The 15048-nt window shown below is 44.6% G+C and overlaps 1 protein-coding gene across 1 annotated transcript; it reads left to right on the top strand.

The window, feature by feature from the left end:
• The first annotated feature begins 5436 nt into the window (after positions 1 to 5436).
• Positions 5437 to 11994, top strand: dla (deltaA). The gene is made up of 11 exons (XM_059332130.1): positions 5437 to 6104; positions 6249 to 6551; positions 6848 to 6908; positions 7039 to 7296; positions 8260 to 8320; positions 8444 to 8574; positions 9216 to 9385; positions 9531 to 9747; positions 9865 to 10645; positions 10748 to 10856; positions 10959 to 11994. Exons 1-11 carry the CDS (start codon positions 6036 to 6038, stop codon positions 10962 to 10964), a joined length of 2166 nt encoding a protein of 721 aa, XP_059188113.1. The 5' UTR covers positions 5437 to 6035; the 3' UTR covers positions 10965 to 11994.
• The last annotated feature ends 3054 nt before the right edge of the window (positions 11995 to 15048 follow it).

Below are 15048 nucleotides of genomic sequence, written 5' to 3'. Positions count from 1 at the left end.
TTGATTTGATTATATTGTGGTAGTCAACTCTACTTTTATTTTCACATACGATAACCTGTTACCTTAAAGCATCAATGAATTGTTTTCCAGCCACTAGAGCCCATTTCCTGTAAATCACATCAGAGGAGAAACATTACGGCTAAAGCAAAAATGGGCGAAGCGGTGGAGCTAGATGGAGCTCAGTCGGGATCGTATGAACACTAGTTCAAGCTGAATTTAGTAGGTAACCTGCAAAACTTGTGTCCTTTTAAATTGCATACAGGCCACAGAGGCATTAAGGGTAGCTGGAGGTGTGAGGTAGATGGCACAAATCCAGAGCTTGAGACGTGGATCTGTGTCCTATTGAAAACTTCCTTTCTAATTTGATGTCACCAGTTCATTGGTTTTAAGCCTAACCCTGTTACTTTTTCACACATTTAACTCAGCCTCAAGTGGCCAATGTAGGAACTGCAGTTTTTGAAACTTTAGTTGGCTTCACTTTTCAGTACTTTTACATATTTTTCTCCTTAGTGTAGTTCTGTCTATCAGTCCAGATTGATTTGGTGTGAGTTGCACAGTGTTGGAGATATGTCTGCCTTCTCTCAAACAAAATGGAACTATCTGACACTAAGTTTACATCTGAAAAACCCAACAGTAAAATCTCCTTCCAGATGTTGTGATCTGGTAACTCCAGATTATCCACAGACCTTTTTGTGGACAGTTTCATGTTGAAACTATTTTCTTTTTAGTGTAGCTACATGAGACTGCTCACAAAAATGGGTCTCATGCAAAACCACAGATTTGGAGAGCTTACAGATTCACAAAATTCCTGTATTTTATATTTTCTCTCTGGCACAAACACAATTTATGACTGGCCCAGGTCTTGTGCAGTTTCACACTCATGTATTGTATATTTTATTACTTTGAATGGATTTTGAGTTTGAAAAAATCCTGCATAAATTATAAAGTGAGAGAAAGTTAAGGTAATACCATAAGGCCCAATGTCTGTGATGATTACTGGAAACAAACGTTATTGTTGAGTTTTCCAAATGTGTTTTTTTTGGCACTTTGAGCACTATAAAATAAGTGCCATATACAGATTACAGAAAAAAATAATTTTAGGGTGGACTTTCTCTTTAAGTTTCTTTTCTGCATTACGAATATATTTTGCACCCGCATATGTGACACTAGAAGAGTTCACAATGGCTTTTTAAAAATATATATATTCATATAATGTTGGAGGAACCTGAACACCCCACCCTGTCGTTCTACCTCATTGTTAAATATTCCTATAATAACCACATAAAACACTATATTTATGAAGTTTTTGTTGATGTTTGTTTAACCCTTTAGCCCGTCGTCATTATGGCAGCTTGATCTCTCATCAGCACTAACTTGAGTATTTGTTGTGGGTAAACGTGTCGCGCACAGTATCAGTTGTTGAATTATCGATTTTATTCATAGGGACCCGCATATGTTGTGGTGCGTCACCCCAGGGTGCGCGGCAGATGTGTTTTCATAAACATTGGCACGCGACTGGCCACGTACAGCTCCCTCTGCCTCCCCCTTAGATCCCCAGTGTCTCTGCACACACACACACACACACACACACACACACACACACACACACCACCCCTCCCCTCTCACACACACTTATAACGCACACACTTGCAGGCGCGTCTCTGGGCCCCCCACGTAATTACTGCGGCACTCTTCCCATAAACTTAAGCTCAGCACGTCTCCAGTAACAGCAACGTATGCAAATGAGACAGCAGCCCGGACCGGCAGCCTCGATGAGCCGTGGGAAGCCGTGGGGAGCCTCGCGGAGCCCTGAAGAGCCCTGGGGAGTCGCGGATCTGGCCTGTGGCCCTCTCTTCCAGCAGCTGGCCATAGTAATCTGATCTGGACACAAAGGGGCCTGTTGATCTCTGCGTTTCATCAGGTAAAACGGACGAACCAGACAAAAGTGAAAAAGTCCAGGTTTAGTCTTAAAACACGGGTCGAAAAAAAATTAAGGATAATACGCCACATCACGGCAAATATCCGACAAATAAAAATTGGATTAAATGCAATTAAGCACCCATACACTCACTATATAGTGTCATAGTATCCTTTTAATTTCTCATGTAATTTAACAGTCATTTTTCATCATGTTAATCAGAGGTTTTTGTGCGTAATGATCGTTTTGGACTCGGGGGAGGCGTGCGTAAAAGCACCTCCTGAGAAAGTGCTGATTCAAAACCTGCCATTTCCTTCAAGCTTTTAGTATCAGCCTACATTTTTTTGCACGAGTGCCCTCTGTGAGACACCCGTGGCTCCCCTCCTCCTCCTTCTCCCCCCTCCTTCTCATCCTCTCCATTCTATCCCTCCCTGCCAGTGTTGGTGCCTTGCTCCTCCCGCATCACTCAGGTAATGGAACCACCAACCCTGGCACCCTCACAAGCTCTGCTCAGTGTGGAAGCTTTCACTCCGGGAGAAGATGCATCAATATTTCCTCCACTAATGAGGTATCGGTGTAAAAAAAATCAATTGATCATCACACAGTGGCACCCTCCCTCCACCCCCACCCCCCCTTCCCCAATCGCCGCTTCATATGATCGATATCGTGTGATGCGCGCCGTGTTTACGTTCCCACGAGTGACCATGTGGTGTCTCCTCTTCGGGGACCAAAAAAGGAAAAAAAAAACCCTCCTGGCTTCCCCCTCGCCATATGGCCCCGGAGGGCCCATACCGTTACAGGTCCTTTAACATGCTTCCAGTTGAGTGTAGACGGAGCCCGGTGGACGGGCGCATAGAGACGTGCGCTTCAGGCCGGAGGAGGGAGGGAGGGAAGCAGGGAAATAAACGTCGTTTTCTGGATGTGGAGGGGGGGTAGTTAGTGGCAGATGGCTTGTAAGGGTCTGTCCGCGTCTGAAGGCGTGTCGTGGTCCTTCACTGAAGACCCCCTTCCTCCCTCCCTCCTGCATTCACAATCAATGGAAATTAAAGCGCAGAGAATGGATGAATAGTCAGACCCCGAGTCACCCTTTTTTGTTTGGCGCAGCTACTGGTGGGCAGGAGTTAAACTACAGCAGCCCCCTACAGTAGCACTTTAGTTAAACAGTCAGAGCTCAGCCAGCAGCATCTTGGCCTGGAGGAGAAAGGGGGACAGAGAATATAGGGACAACTGGGTCCAAATTGGGAGGAGTTTTTATTTTAGTCCCACAGATTCAGGTCCTGTTGTGTTTGATTCCCAGTTCATCACAGATAGTTCTGCCTCTAGTTTAGTTTCTATGCAGTCATTTAAGATGCATTTTTAGTCAAAAAAAATCTGTGCTGGAGTGCACAAAGACTGCAAAGTGTATAATCATGCAGGAGACATCAAACCATCAGTTCATTTAAGGTTTTTTTTAAAAAATATATATAGTTTGCCTAGTTGTTACCCCAACTAACAGACTTTCAGCACATATTTTAAGCTTAGACTTTTCAGGGTTGTATTGGAGTGTGAGCCTGCAGTTCTTCACTTTCTGGCCGTTAAAGTCTAGTTATTCTAGTGGCACCAAGCTGAGATTTGTTGTATGTAGAAACCTTTTATAGAAGCTGTAAAACATTTCCTTTAAAGACTAAAGAAGTCTCTTCTTTCTTTGAGTGAAAATATAATTGATTTTTTTGTGTCACTTAATTGCGACGGTCACGGTTCAGCCGGCGTTTGGTTTGAGGAACAGCCCGGTGTGAAAGGAGAGATGGACAGGTTTATTAATGGAGGAGGACTTTGTTTGGTTGTTGCTGCCATTGATTGAAGGTAATAAGTAACTACGGACACATCAGCCATGTTATGTGACATCACGAGTCAGAAGTGAAGGTAATTTGGATGAGAAAGGGAAAGCATGTCACTTTTTTTTGGGGGGGGGGGGGGGGGGGGGGGAAGCTTCGCCTCCCCCGCTGACAGCCGGATCAGCAGCAGGTAACGGACACCGGAGAGACGCCAGAAAAACAGCAGCCGTGACGTGCATATCTGAGCACAGTGACGCAATGTAGGCCCGTATACGTGCACGGCGCGGTGCGGCAGCCTGCTATAGGCCCCATTATACAGCAGAAAAATCACACTTCTAATGAACGAACTAATTAAGAAACAACCCCCCACCTCCTGATCCTTATTCACATGCACGCGCACATGCACGTGTACACACAAATACGACTTAAGTAATGTTTTTTTTTTCCTTTGGTTGAATATGTAAGAAACAAAAAATATACGCGATATGTGTCTGCTTATGTTTGTTTGATGTGAAGGGAAAAGTGTGTGTGTGTGTGTGTGTGTGTGTGGAGGGAAGGGGAGAGTATTGTGTGTGGGGAAGTGTGGGCGCGCGCTCAGCTAAGGGAGGCGCGCGCACGATGTTATTGAGGGGAGAGCAGGTGCTGGCCGAATTACCATACAGCTGGGGGGGGGGGGGGGGGGGGGGGGGGAGCGAGAGAGAGAGCAAACTTATTCCTCCACCACACACACAATAAAAAAAAAGTTCCCCCTCATGTTGGCCACGCGAGCGACTCTGGTACGCGCGCGCCCCTTTTTTGCACGCGCGCACACACACACACACACACACACAACACACACATCTATATACATGCACACACGCGTTTTTCTTTTTTCTTTTTTTTAAATCTTAGCCCGGAGAATGAGAAGAAGGGGAGAGCAAAATGCAAAAGCAGGAGTCCAGCCCCTCAAGTCGTTTACCTCACCACACAGCTCTGCCAAGGAATGTTTTCTTTAGTCTTTTGAGTCGATTCAAAGCATCAAATTCTTCCCACAACCACAAATACCAACATTTAGAGGGTGTGTATGCAGGGGAAGGAAAGAGGGAGGAAGAGAAGAGAAGAAGGAGGAGGAGGAGGAGGGGTGTAAACAATTAACTGAGTCAGGATTTGACCAAGAAACATTTTTTTCACAAAGAAGAACTTTTTGAATCAAGCTTTTTTTGGAGGGGGGAGTTTGTTTTTTGGCATATTACCCAAAACATCTTAAGACGCCAAAAACAAAGAAGTTTGTGCAGTGAGGAACAGCTGGAGGGACCAATCCAACTACATGCCATTAACATCCTGTCACAGGGAGACATGGTTTAGGTTGTTCTTTACATTTTCACTCTGCAGAGATTAGATGTCAGAAAACTGCTCCAAACTTCACAAAAGTCAATTTTATGTCCTCCTTAATCCTGTAAATCAAGGATGCTCTCTTAAACCTGTGAATTCTTTCTGAAAGATTTTGTGAAAAGAAACTTTTCATTTATCCCTTCTCTTCCATCTGACAGTGTTTCCATTCCGCCTGCAGGGGCCACGCAGCTTTTCACTTCTTATTTGCTCGAAATACTCTCACACATCTCCATGTTGGGCTCAGATATGGACGCTGTATGGCAGCAGCAGTAGTAGGGGGGTAATAAGGAGGCTGTTGGGGCACTTGTATGGGATCCCATTGTGGAGAGCCGGGCCAGATTGGGAGGTGAAGTCGGGGAGGAGGAGGAGGAGGGGGTCCATTTGCATGTTATTACCATAGCATGTGTCAGGCCGTATATAACAGGCTGCAGGCGGCCTTGGCTAGAGACAGACGCACAGTTCACAGTGAGGAAAGACATTGGGAGGAAGAAGGAAGCATGTTGGATCAGTGACAAAACTGTCCTTGGGTTAGACCAAGACCTTCACACAAAAAGCGACTTCCTAAAAAATTGTCACTTTCTTTTAAAACAAAACAAAACACGGAACCATTTTCTCTCTTTACGCACTGGATTAACGCTTTATAACGGAACTGGAGGACTTCTCTGATTGTTTTTCTTTTTAAACTCAACACCGAACTGAAGTTCACACATCTTGTTTTGTGGTTTTATTTTTCTTTTCTTTTTTAAGGTTTGGGATTTATCCTTTTTTGTGCTCCTCGGGACATGAATGAGAGCAGCGTGGCTGACAGCGGCAGCAGTTGATGAGACAGAAACGTGCTCAATGCATCTTCCTCAGAGGGATTGAACAGGAGCAGGCACCCTGAGGACAAGCCGAGCCCCGAGACTTTTTATTTTATTTATTTATTATTTATTATGTATTTATTTAATATGGGGCGCGCCATCCTGCTGACTCTCGCCGTCATGTCCATGCTGTTGTGCCAGGTAAGCTACTGAATCTTTATTTCTTCCTAACAATGAAGCATCTACCCCCCTCCTCCTCCCCTTTCCTCTCCCACCACAACACACACTCACACACCAGCGGTTCAGTGTGTATAGTTGATGATAATAAGCTGCTTTCCTCCGCAGGGGTTTTGTTCGGGAGTTTTTGAGCTGAAGTTGCAGGAGTTCCTAAACAAGAAGGGAGTACAGGGCAACAAAAACTGCTGTAAAGGAGGCCTGACCTCGTCCTTCCAGCAGCAGTGCGAATGTAAAACCTTCTTCAGGATCTGTCTGAAGCACTACCAGCCCAACGCCTCCCCGGAGCCTCCGTGCACCTACGGCGGCGCTGTGACGCCTGTGCTCGGCTCCAACTCGTTCCAGGTCCCCGATGTCATCCCGGAGAGTTCATTCAACAACCCTATCAGAATTAACTTCGGCTTCACGTGGCCGGTAAGTACAGCCATTCATGTCCAATTTCACTACAGTAAAGTAAAGTGAAATCAGCTTTAAAAAAAATCGCGCCATTTTGGGGGGTAAATCCGTGCGTAAAAACGCGCTGCGGCACGATTTCTGACCACAACTTGAGAGCTGAGAGCGCACAAAGTTTGCAGGTATTTAGTTTCAGCGGATCAGGTTAGCCAGTTTGCTTTCAGTGAGTGTATGGCACAATCGCCTCGGGCCTTTGCTTGATGTTATCGCCACATCTCCGCTGGCCACCTGTCTCATGAAGCCATTTGTCTTCCCAGGGGACCTTCTCGCTGATCATTGAGGCATTACACACCGACTCCAAAGACGACCTCTCCACAGGTAGGAAATAAACACCCTTTCCTTTCCTTTTTTTATTGTATTTAAAAATATATATTTTATCACTTTTAGGCCACTTTCACCCTTTCACCCATCACCTAACCCCCCTCGCTCTCTGCCTCCACATGTGTAGAGAATCCAGACCGCGTTATCAGCACCATGACCACCCAGAGGCATCTGACGGTGGGAGAGGAGTGGTCCCAGGACCTGCACACCGGCGGCAGGACCGAGCTCAAGTACTCATACCGCTTCGTGTGCGACGAGCACTACTACGGGGACGGCTGCTCGGTGTTCTGCCGGCCGAGAGACGACGCCTTCGGCCACTTCACCTGTGGAGAGCGCGGGGAGATTGTGTGCGACGCCGGCTGGAAGGGACAGTACTGCACTGAGCGTGAGTACCACGACTTTATGTGTTATTGTATCAGGAGTGTAAATGTGTGTGTGAAATATTTGGAAACTTTGAGAAACCATCTTAAAATGCATTTAAGGGGAAAAAACGGGATATAATCTGACATAAACTTCATATAAACCGATTTTAACATCATTTGGAAGTTTAATTCGCTGTTTAAAATGTATAAAAAGTACATTTCTGTGTTGGGTCTGTAATCAGATCCCCTGAGTGCCGTTAGAAGGCAACTTGTGCGTAAACACCACACGCACCCCCTCCTCCTCCCTTACACGCACACGCACACACACACACACACACACACACACACACACACACACACACGACCACTTGATTTATTCTAAGGAAAGTTTTTGGGAATAATCTCACGCGTGCCATAAATTTACATGCTACCTTCCGATTCGTTACTCTCGGAGTGGGCCGGGCGCTGATTGGCCGAGGCGGGGGAGGTATTGTTTGAAGTGGGCAGCTGCCGGCAGAGAGGAGACAATGGAGCAGCTGTCGCGCACTGGCAACACACTCGCCAGCTGTCCACTCTTATCTGCCCCAATCCGAGACATTAAGGGGAGTGTGTGTGTGTGAGCGCACAGAGTGAATAAAAGAGTTTTGACCCGCAGCGAAGAAGAAAAAAAGAGGGTGGTGGGGTGGGTTGAGGGGGTCTGTGTGTGTGTGTGTGTGTGTGTGTGTGTGTGTGTGTGTAGACTCTCTGTGGCACACACACATTCACACACTCCCTCCTTTGTCTCAGCACTATGTTAAGCAGAAAATTCTTCCACGGTGATAAGGAGAGTTTAAGGTAATAGGTTTAGGCTCCTTTCTTTTAATTTTAATGACTTTATTGAGATTTAGGTGATCAGTTTTATATTTCAGGAGCAAAACAAAAACCTGTGTTTGAGTTGTTTTTGGCTCAATTTGTCTAAATAAAAGTCTCTCTCTCTTCCTGTACAGCGATCTGCCTGCCAGGCTGCGACGAAGAGCACGGCTTCTGTGAGAAACCCGGAGAGTGCAAGTACGTTTTTTGTTGTTTTTCTCTCCCCACCAGTTCACTGGGGCATTAATTAATTAGTGGGACACACATGAGGTAATGTGAGTGGACTGACCGGTGTTCCCCCTCCTAATTGGACAACAACAGGTGCAGAGTGGGATTCAAAGGCCGCTACTGCGACGAGTGCATTCGTTATCCGGGCTGCCTCCACGGGACCTGCCAGCAGCCCTGGCAGTGCAACTGTCAGGAGGGCTGGGGGGGACTCTTCTGCAACCAAGGTGAGTGTGAGGAGAGAGGTGATGGGGAAGGATGGAGAGGAGAGGAGAGGAGAGGAGAGGAGAGGAGAGGAGAGTTGGGAGGGTGATTTTCTGGTCGAAAGACGTCTAGGTGTTCAGGTTAAAACTGGGCAAAGTAAGGCATAAAAGTAAACTCTTTTGATCAATTTATTTCAATGTGAAGCAGTTGGAAGAAAGTTAATTCAAATGCTGTTAAAACTGAAATTATACATTTGAAAAAAACAGACTTTTCAACCATATTTGGCCCCAATTTCTCCTACATTCCTTGACCTAATTTGTGTTTTAGGGGTTACTGGGAAGAGAGTGTTAGTGGACAGCTCAGGATCTGCATGACTGAAAACATTTTAAAAGTCTGAAACAAAGAGGAGGGAGAGGAGCAAAACAAGACACAGACATAGCAACATAACAGGCATCAACACAGCAGTAAAGAAACACAACAACAGAGCAGCAGTTGTCTTGAGATGAACAGCCAGAACAGGAGGCACTGGCAACAAAAAAAAAACACTGGAAGAAGAGAAAGAGTCTAGTGTGCCAGAGGACAAAAAGACATTCTGTCGCTGCTGCTGTTGTCCTGCCATGTGTTGTGCTGTGGCTAATCCACATGTGCTGCCGTGTCTTTCCAGATCTCAACTACTGCACTCACCACAAGCCCTGCATGAATGGAGCCACTTGTAGCAACACTGGTCAGGGCAGCTACACCTGTTCCTGCAGGCCCGGCTTCACTGGGGCCAGCTGTGAGATCCAGGTCAACGAATGCGCTGGAAACCCCTGCCGCAACGGAGGAAGCTGCGCTGTAAGTGCTGTGTGGTCTTTTCTTCCATCTTTGTCTGTTTGAACCCAGTTTAAAGCAGAAATATCATGAGGCAGCGTGCAGCAGATTCAAAGCCGTTTGTAGCAGATCTTGATGTCAAGCCTGTTCTATTTTTTCCCCCCCACAGGATTTGGAAAACACATATACCTGCACTTGCCCTCACGGTTTCTATGGCAACAACTGCGAGCTCAGCGCCATGACGTGTGCCGACGGGCCCTGCTCCAACGGAGGCCGCTGTGCTGACAACCCCGATGGAGGCTACTTCTGCCAGTGCCCCACGGGGTACGCAGGGTTCAACTGTGAGAAGAAGATCGACCACTGCACCTCCAGCCCATGCTCCAACGGTAAGAGGGACCATGATCCCATTTGTCCCATTTTCACTCCTGGAGAGGCGTTCATCACGTCACCCTGCCCTGTGTAACCAAACATCATTTTTTCAACATCTTCTTCTCTGTTCTCAGGTGCACGCTGTGTGGATCTTGTCAACTCATACATTTGTCAGTGCCCTGACGGTTTCACCGGCATGAACTGCGACCACACCGGGGACGAGTGCTCCATGTACCCCTGCCAAAACGGCGGGACGTGCCAGGAAGGACCCGACGGTTACACCTGCACCTGCCCGCCGGGATACACCGGCCAGAACTGCAGCTCACCCATCAGCCGCTGCGAACACAACCCATGCCACAACGGGGCCACCTGCCACGAGAGGAACAGCCGCTACGTCTGCGCATGTGTGCCCGGCTACGGTGGCAGAAACTGCCAGTTTCTGCTTCCGGAGCACGCTGCGATCCGGGGGTCAGAGGTGCCCTGGATGGCTGTGGGGTCTGGCGTGGCCCTGGTGCTGCTGCTGCTGGCAGGATGCGCCGTTCTTGTGGGATTTTTCCGATCAAAAGCCCAGCGCGGCGGTCAAGTAGAAACTGTTGGTGAGGGAGAGACAATAAACAACCTGACCAACAACTGTCACCGCAGTGACAGGGACCTGGCGGTCAGCGTGATGCCAACGCCGGGCGTCAAAAATATCAACAAGAAAATGGACTTCTGCAGCGGTGATCCCGATGAAGGGTCTTCACCAGGACGGAGTGGCTACAAGAGCCGCAATCCGCCCGCGGACTACAACCTCGTACACGAGGTCAACTACGAGCAGGCGGCTAAAGAGGCCATGCTGGAGGCGGCCTGCGAAGACAAGTGCCAATCCCTGGACTCGTTTGAGTTCGAGGAGAAACGCAGCAAACGTTTAAAATGGTAAATATCAGCAAGTCAGAAAGCTGAAAGTCTCCCCAACAACAAAAACACTGAAGCTGGTAAAACAATAAAACTAACCACGTTTTTCTGTCTCTCCTGCAGCGATGCATCAGAAAAGAAAGCCCCAGAAATGTCTGCATGTGCGGACACCAAGTACAAATCTGTGTTTGTGATGTCAGAGGAAAAGGACGAATGTATAATTGCAACTGAGGTGAGTTTGTTTTTTTCACCTCTCAGTGTAAACAGACTTTTATCTGTGGTCCTTTTGACAACAAACACTGACGTTTTTTTCTGTCTTTCTGCATCTCTCTAGGTGTAACGAGCCACCAATGGGCTGCCCGTTGCTCATTTGCTCTATGGGAGAGTTTTTATACTCCTTCAGATGCTGCTCTAACCCTAGGGGGAGGTGTCCCGCCTTGAGACTGCTGCTGATACTGAGACGTTTAACTGATATTCAGAGTGAGCTGGTTCTCTACTGGAAAATAAGCGCAGGCAGCGGCGGCCTGTGGGATAAGAACTGGCGGGGTAAAAAAAAAAAAGTTTACGGTTGAAAGTAAACTGCCACTTAGCTTTCTGTTCTGCCTTTTTGTCGGGGAGTGGGGGGTAAAATAAAATATAAACGGACACTGTCTCGTGGCGATGACGTGTGATGCTACGACTTTTGTTTTTGCAACATTTGCACCCAGGCCTTTTCTCTAACCCACACGCCGTTGCTGAGCGCAGGAACTGCATCAAACGGTGGATGTTTGGCCATACTGGCCTGTTCTTCATGTGTTCACGTGGGCTGTGCACCCACCACCACACCTGTGGAGACTCTATGTATACTTGATCACTGTGTTAACTGAAGTGCGTTTTCTTCCCTAAGCCCTCCAAACCATTTATGACATAGTATTGTTCAGTTTTTTTCAGTTTCTTTTTTTTTTTTTTTGGGACATAAAAAAACTTTGTCTTAATTAATGAAAAAAAATAAAAAATGTTGCTTTTTTGATACAGATTGTCCTTTTGTAAAATAAAGAAAGAGAAAAAAACAAGAAAAAAGTTTAAAATTATGATTTAATTTAAGTTAATTTAATGATTTTGTGTTATTTTTATTTTGTATTGTATATTTGTGATGTTTGTTATGATTATTTAAGTTGCTTTTTTATTAATAATAATAATAATAATAATAATAATAATGATGATATTTGCAAAGGCACTTCAGGTCAATGGGACTTTTTTTAAGAAAAATGTTATTTAAGAGGGATTGTACTGTACAAATTGTTATGTTACTGTCTCCTTTACCGTTTTTGAATGAAGGAATTAGCCAAGACTATTTTTCCAAATAAATATTGCTAAACGTGAAATTTTAATTGCGTCCAACTTTTGTTTTGTCCATCTGCAAGCACTCTGAAAAACACTTCTTTAGGGCTCTGTGAGCAAAGTTAATCAGTAACATCTGTTGTCTTCCCCTGGCGACCCCATAGTGGGCTTTTCTATGCCCACACTGTTGGCTACTGCCAGAAGTTGAAAGTGTCTCCCTGGAGACAGGAGAGGGGGCCTATTCATAAAAAACAATGTCCCTACGCTAGATTTACCACTCCTATTTCTCCTCCTAAAGAACGAGTCAGGTAATTCATGGCTCCAAAATCCAGATCAATGTAGAGAAACGCCTCCTGGACAGCCAGCACTTTGGTTTTCCACCCTAAAATCACTTTTCTTCTCACTTTTTTATCTTGCAGTAAAGAGAGAAAATGTGCAATTTTTTCCCTCCAATTACCTCTTTAAATTCCCCTCAGTTTTCTGTCTTAATTGCCCCACAAAGACGCTGATTGTGTTTAGACACAAATAACTGTAAATCATCGGCCCGGTAGAGTTGGCCTCCAAAGGGGTTTATAACCCTGCGGCATTATGGGAACAGACTTCGGCAGACAATGATGGAATTGACAATGGGGGCACACAAAAGGCCACCCTTGGGAGAAGCCTGCGTGTCCCTCGGCATGCTGGGAGAAAGAGAGTAACAGGAACAGATGTTGTTGAGTAACAGATGCCTTCTGGCCAGAGTTCAGCCGCGACCAGCCAGACCTTCAAAGGCCCGAGCTGCAGGGGAAGAAAAAGAAAAAAGATTATCTATGGGCCTTCAAGAAAGGACAGCTTTTACACTGTCCTCATGATAGATTTGTTGGGATTTTGAGGAATGAGGCAGCGATAAGAAAACACCTAAGAAGACCTTTGTGTTGAGTGAAGAATACAGACAAAGAAACTACAGTACGGCTGCAGGAACACAACCATTTCATTCATTCAAGCATGAATAAATAAAAAGAGATTTGCTTTTTTTTCAAGGACCAAAACAAGAGTGAACATGTTAATGTGGCGTTAAAAAAAAGTGTTGTTATAACTGCCAAAACAACACAGTAGCCACAAAGGTTGCAACTAAACGTTATATTCTCGATCACTTATTGGCAGGAAAAAATGGGAAAATATTCCAGTACAAGCTCTGTTGACATGATTATTTAGCTTGTTTTTTTCAGACAACCAGTTAAAAAAACAGATATTCAGTTTACTGTTACGAGATGTTGAAAACCAGCATGTATTCACATTTCAGAAGCTAGAAACAGTTAATTTTTGCTTAAAAAAGAGTAACTGATTATCAAAATGATTGACGATTATAGTTCAACATGCTGGATTTTGGGTTCATTTATTTATTTTTTACTGTTTACCAGCTAAAATATTCTGAAATACCTGCAGATCTGATACAGCAAGTCTGGTAAGGTTACTTCACTTTGGTACTTTTTCTGCTACTTTACACTCCTTCTGTCCTACTTACAGAGGCAAACTTGTCCTTTTTACTCTACTGTATTTATCTGTAATCTACAATTACGACTTGCTTCGTTAATCGTTTACGTGCGAAACATACCAGTAGCTTTTTAAATAAGATACATTGTTACTGATTAAGCTGCTTAACTGCATTCAAAGTTAGTTAATAATTGGAGGTGATAACTGCTTAATGAAAACCCTGACAGGAGCGAATCTGCGGCTGAATCAGCATATTTTACTGATAATGCATCAGAAGCTTTCAATACCTGATATGATGTGATATATGGCTGCAATTAATGATTATTGTATTGTTTTCTCGACTTGTTGTATGGGATATAAAATGCAGTACAAGTGGATGCCTTTGAATGCCTTTGTTTTATTTTGTCCAAAACTCAAAGATATAAACTTTAATATGACATAAAACAAAGAAAACCAGGAACTGATGAATCAGCTGAAAACTGATTCCCGCAAAAATATATATTAACCTTTTACTCCACTACATTTAACTGACAGCTTTAGTTACTTTTTAGGTTGAGATTTAACATAAAAACATGAATACATTTTTTTAAATAAATCAAAGCACATAACAGTATTTTAAGCAGTTAAAATAAGCCCTTCCTTTACAACAATAAGATACAGTAGTGTTAAATATAATAGCAGTCCAATGTGACTAACCAGATTAATCCAGGTTTTTAGTATATTTTTTATTGCTACATGGCAAACAAGGTACCAGTAGGTGCAGTAGATTCTCAGAAAACCAACAAGACCCAGCATTCGTGATATGCACGCTCTTAAGGCTGTGTAATTGGGCAATTAGTTGAAAGGGGTGTGTTCAAAAAATAGCAGTGTCTGCCGTTGACTTTACAAACTCAAAACTATTTTGTACAAACATTTTTGTTTCTAGGATTTAGCAATCCTGTAATCCTGTACACTAAACTAATATTTAGTTGTATGACCACAGTTTTTTATAACTGCTTCACATCTGTGTGGCATGGAGTCAACCAACTTGTGGCACCTTTCAGCTGTTATTCCACTCCAAGATTCTCTAACAACATTCCACAATTAATTTATATTTCTTGGTTTTGCTTCAGAAACAGCATTTTTGATGTCACCCCAGAAGTTCTCCATTGGATTAAGGTCCGGGGATTGGGCTGGCCACTCCATAACATCAATGTTGTTGGTTTGGAACCAAGATTTTGCTGGTTTACTAGTGTGTTTGGGCTCATTGTCTTGTTGAAACACCCATTTCAAGGGCATGTCCTCTTCAGCATAAGGCAACATGACCTCTTCAAGTATTTTGACATATGCAAACTGATCCATGATCCCTGGTATGAGATAAATAGGCCCAACACCATAGTAGGAGAAACATGCTCATATCATGATGCTTCACTGTCTTCACTGTGTACTGTAGCTTGAATTCAGAGTTTGGGGCTCGTCTCACTAACTGTCTGCGGCCCTTGGACCCAAAAAGAACAATTTTACTCTCATCAGTCCACAAAATGTTCCTCCATTTCTCTCTAGGCCAGTTGATGTGTTCTTTGACAAATTGTAACCTCTTCTGCACATGCCTTTTTCTAACAGAGGGACTTTGTGGGGGATTCTTGTAAATA

Source organism: Centropristis striata, chromosome 1 (genome assembly GCF_030273125.1).
Source record: "Centropristis striata isolate RG_2023a ecotype Rhode Island chromosome 1, C.striata_1.0, whole genome shotgun sequence".
Taxonomy (NCBI): domain Eukaryota; kingdom Metazoa; phylum Chordata; class Actinopteri; order Perciformes; family Serranidae; genus Centropristis; species Centropristis striata.
Note: the sequence above shows the minus strand (reverse complement) of the source record. Positions and strands in the feature narration are given on the sequence as shown.

What these genes read in the sequence shown, in the direction of transcription:
- dla (XM_059332130.1), top strand. Translation starts at nt 6,036, where the DNA reads ATGTATTTATTTAATATGGGGCGCGCCATCCTGCTGACTCTCGCCGTC. An exon ending in CAAAGACGACCTCTCCACAG is followed by an intron (nt 6,909 to 7,038) that starts GTAGGAAATAAA and finishes CCACATGTGTAG; the next exon opens with AGAATCCAGACCGCGTTATC. An exon ending in GCAACGGAGGAAGCTGCGCT is followed by an intron (nt 9,386 to 9,530) that starts GTAAGTGCTGTG and finishes TCCCCCCCACAG; the next exon opens with GATTTGGAAAACACATATAC.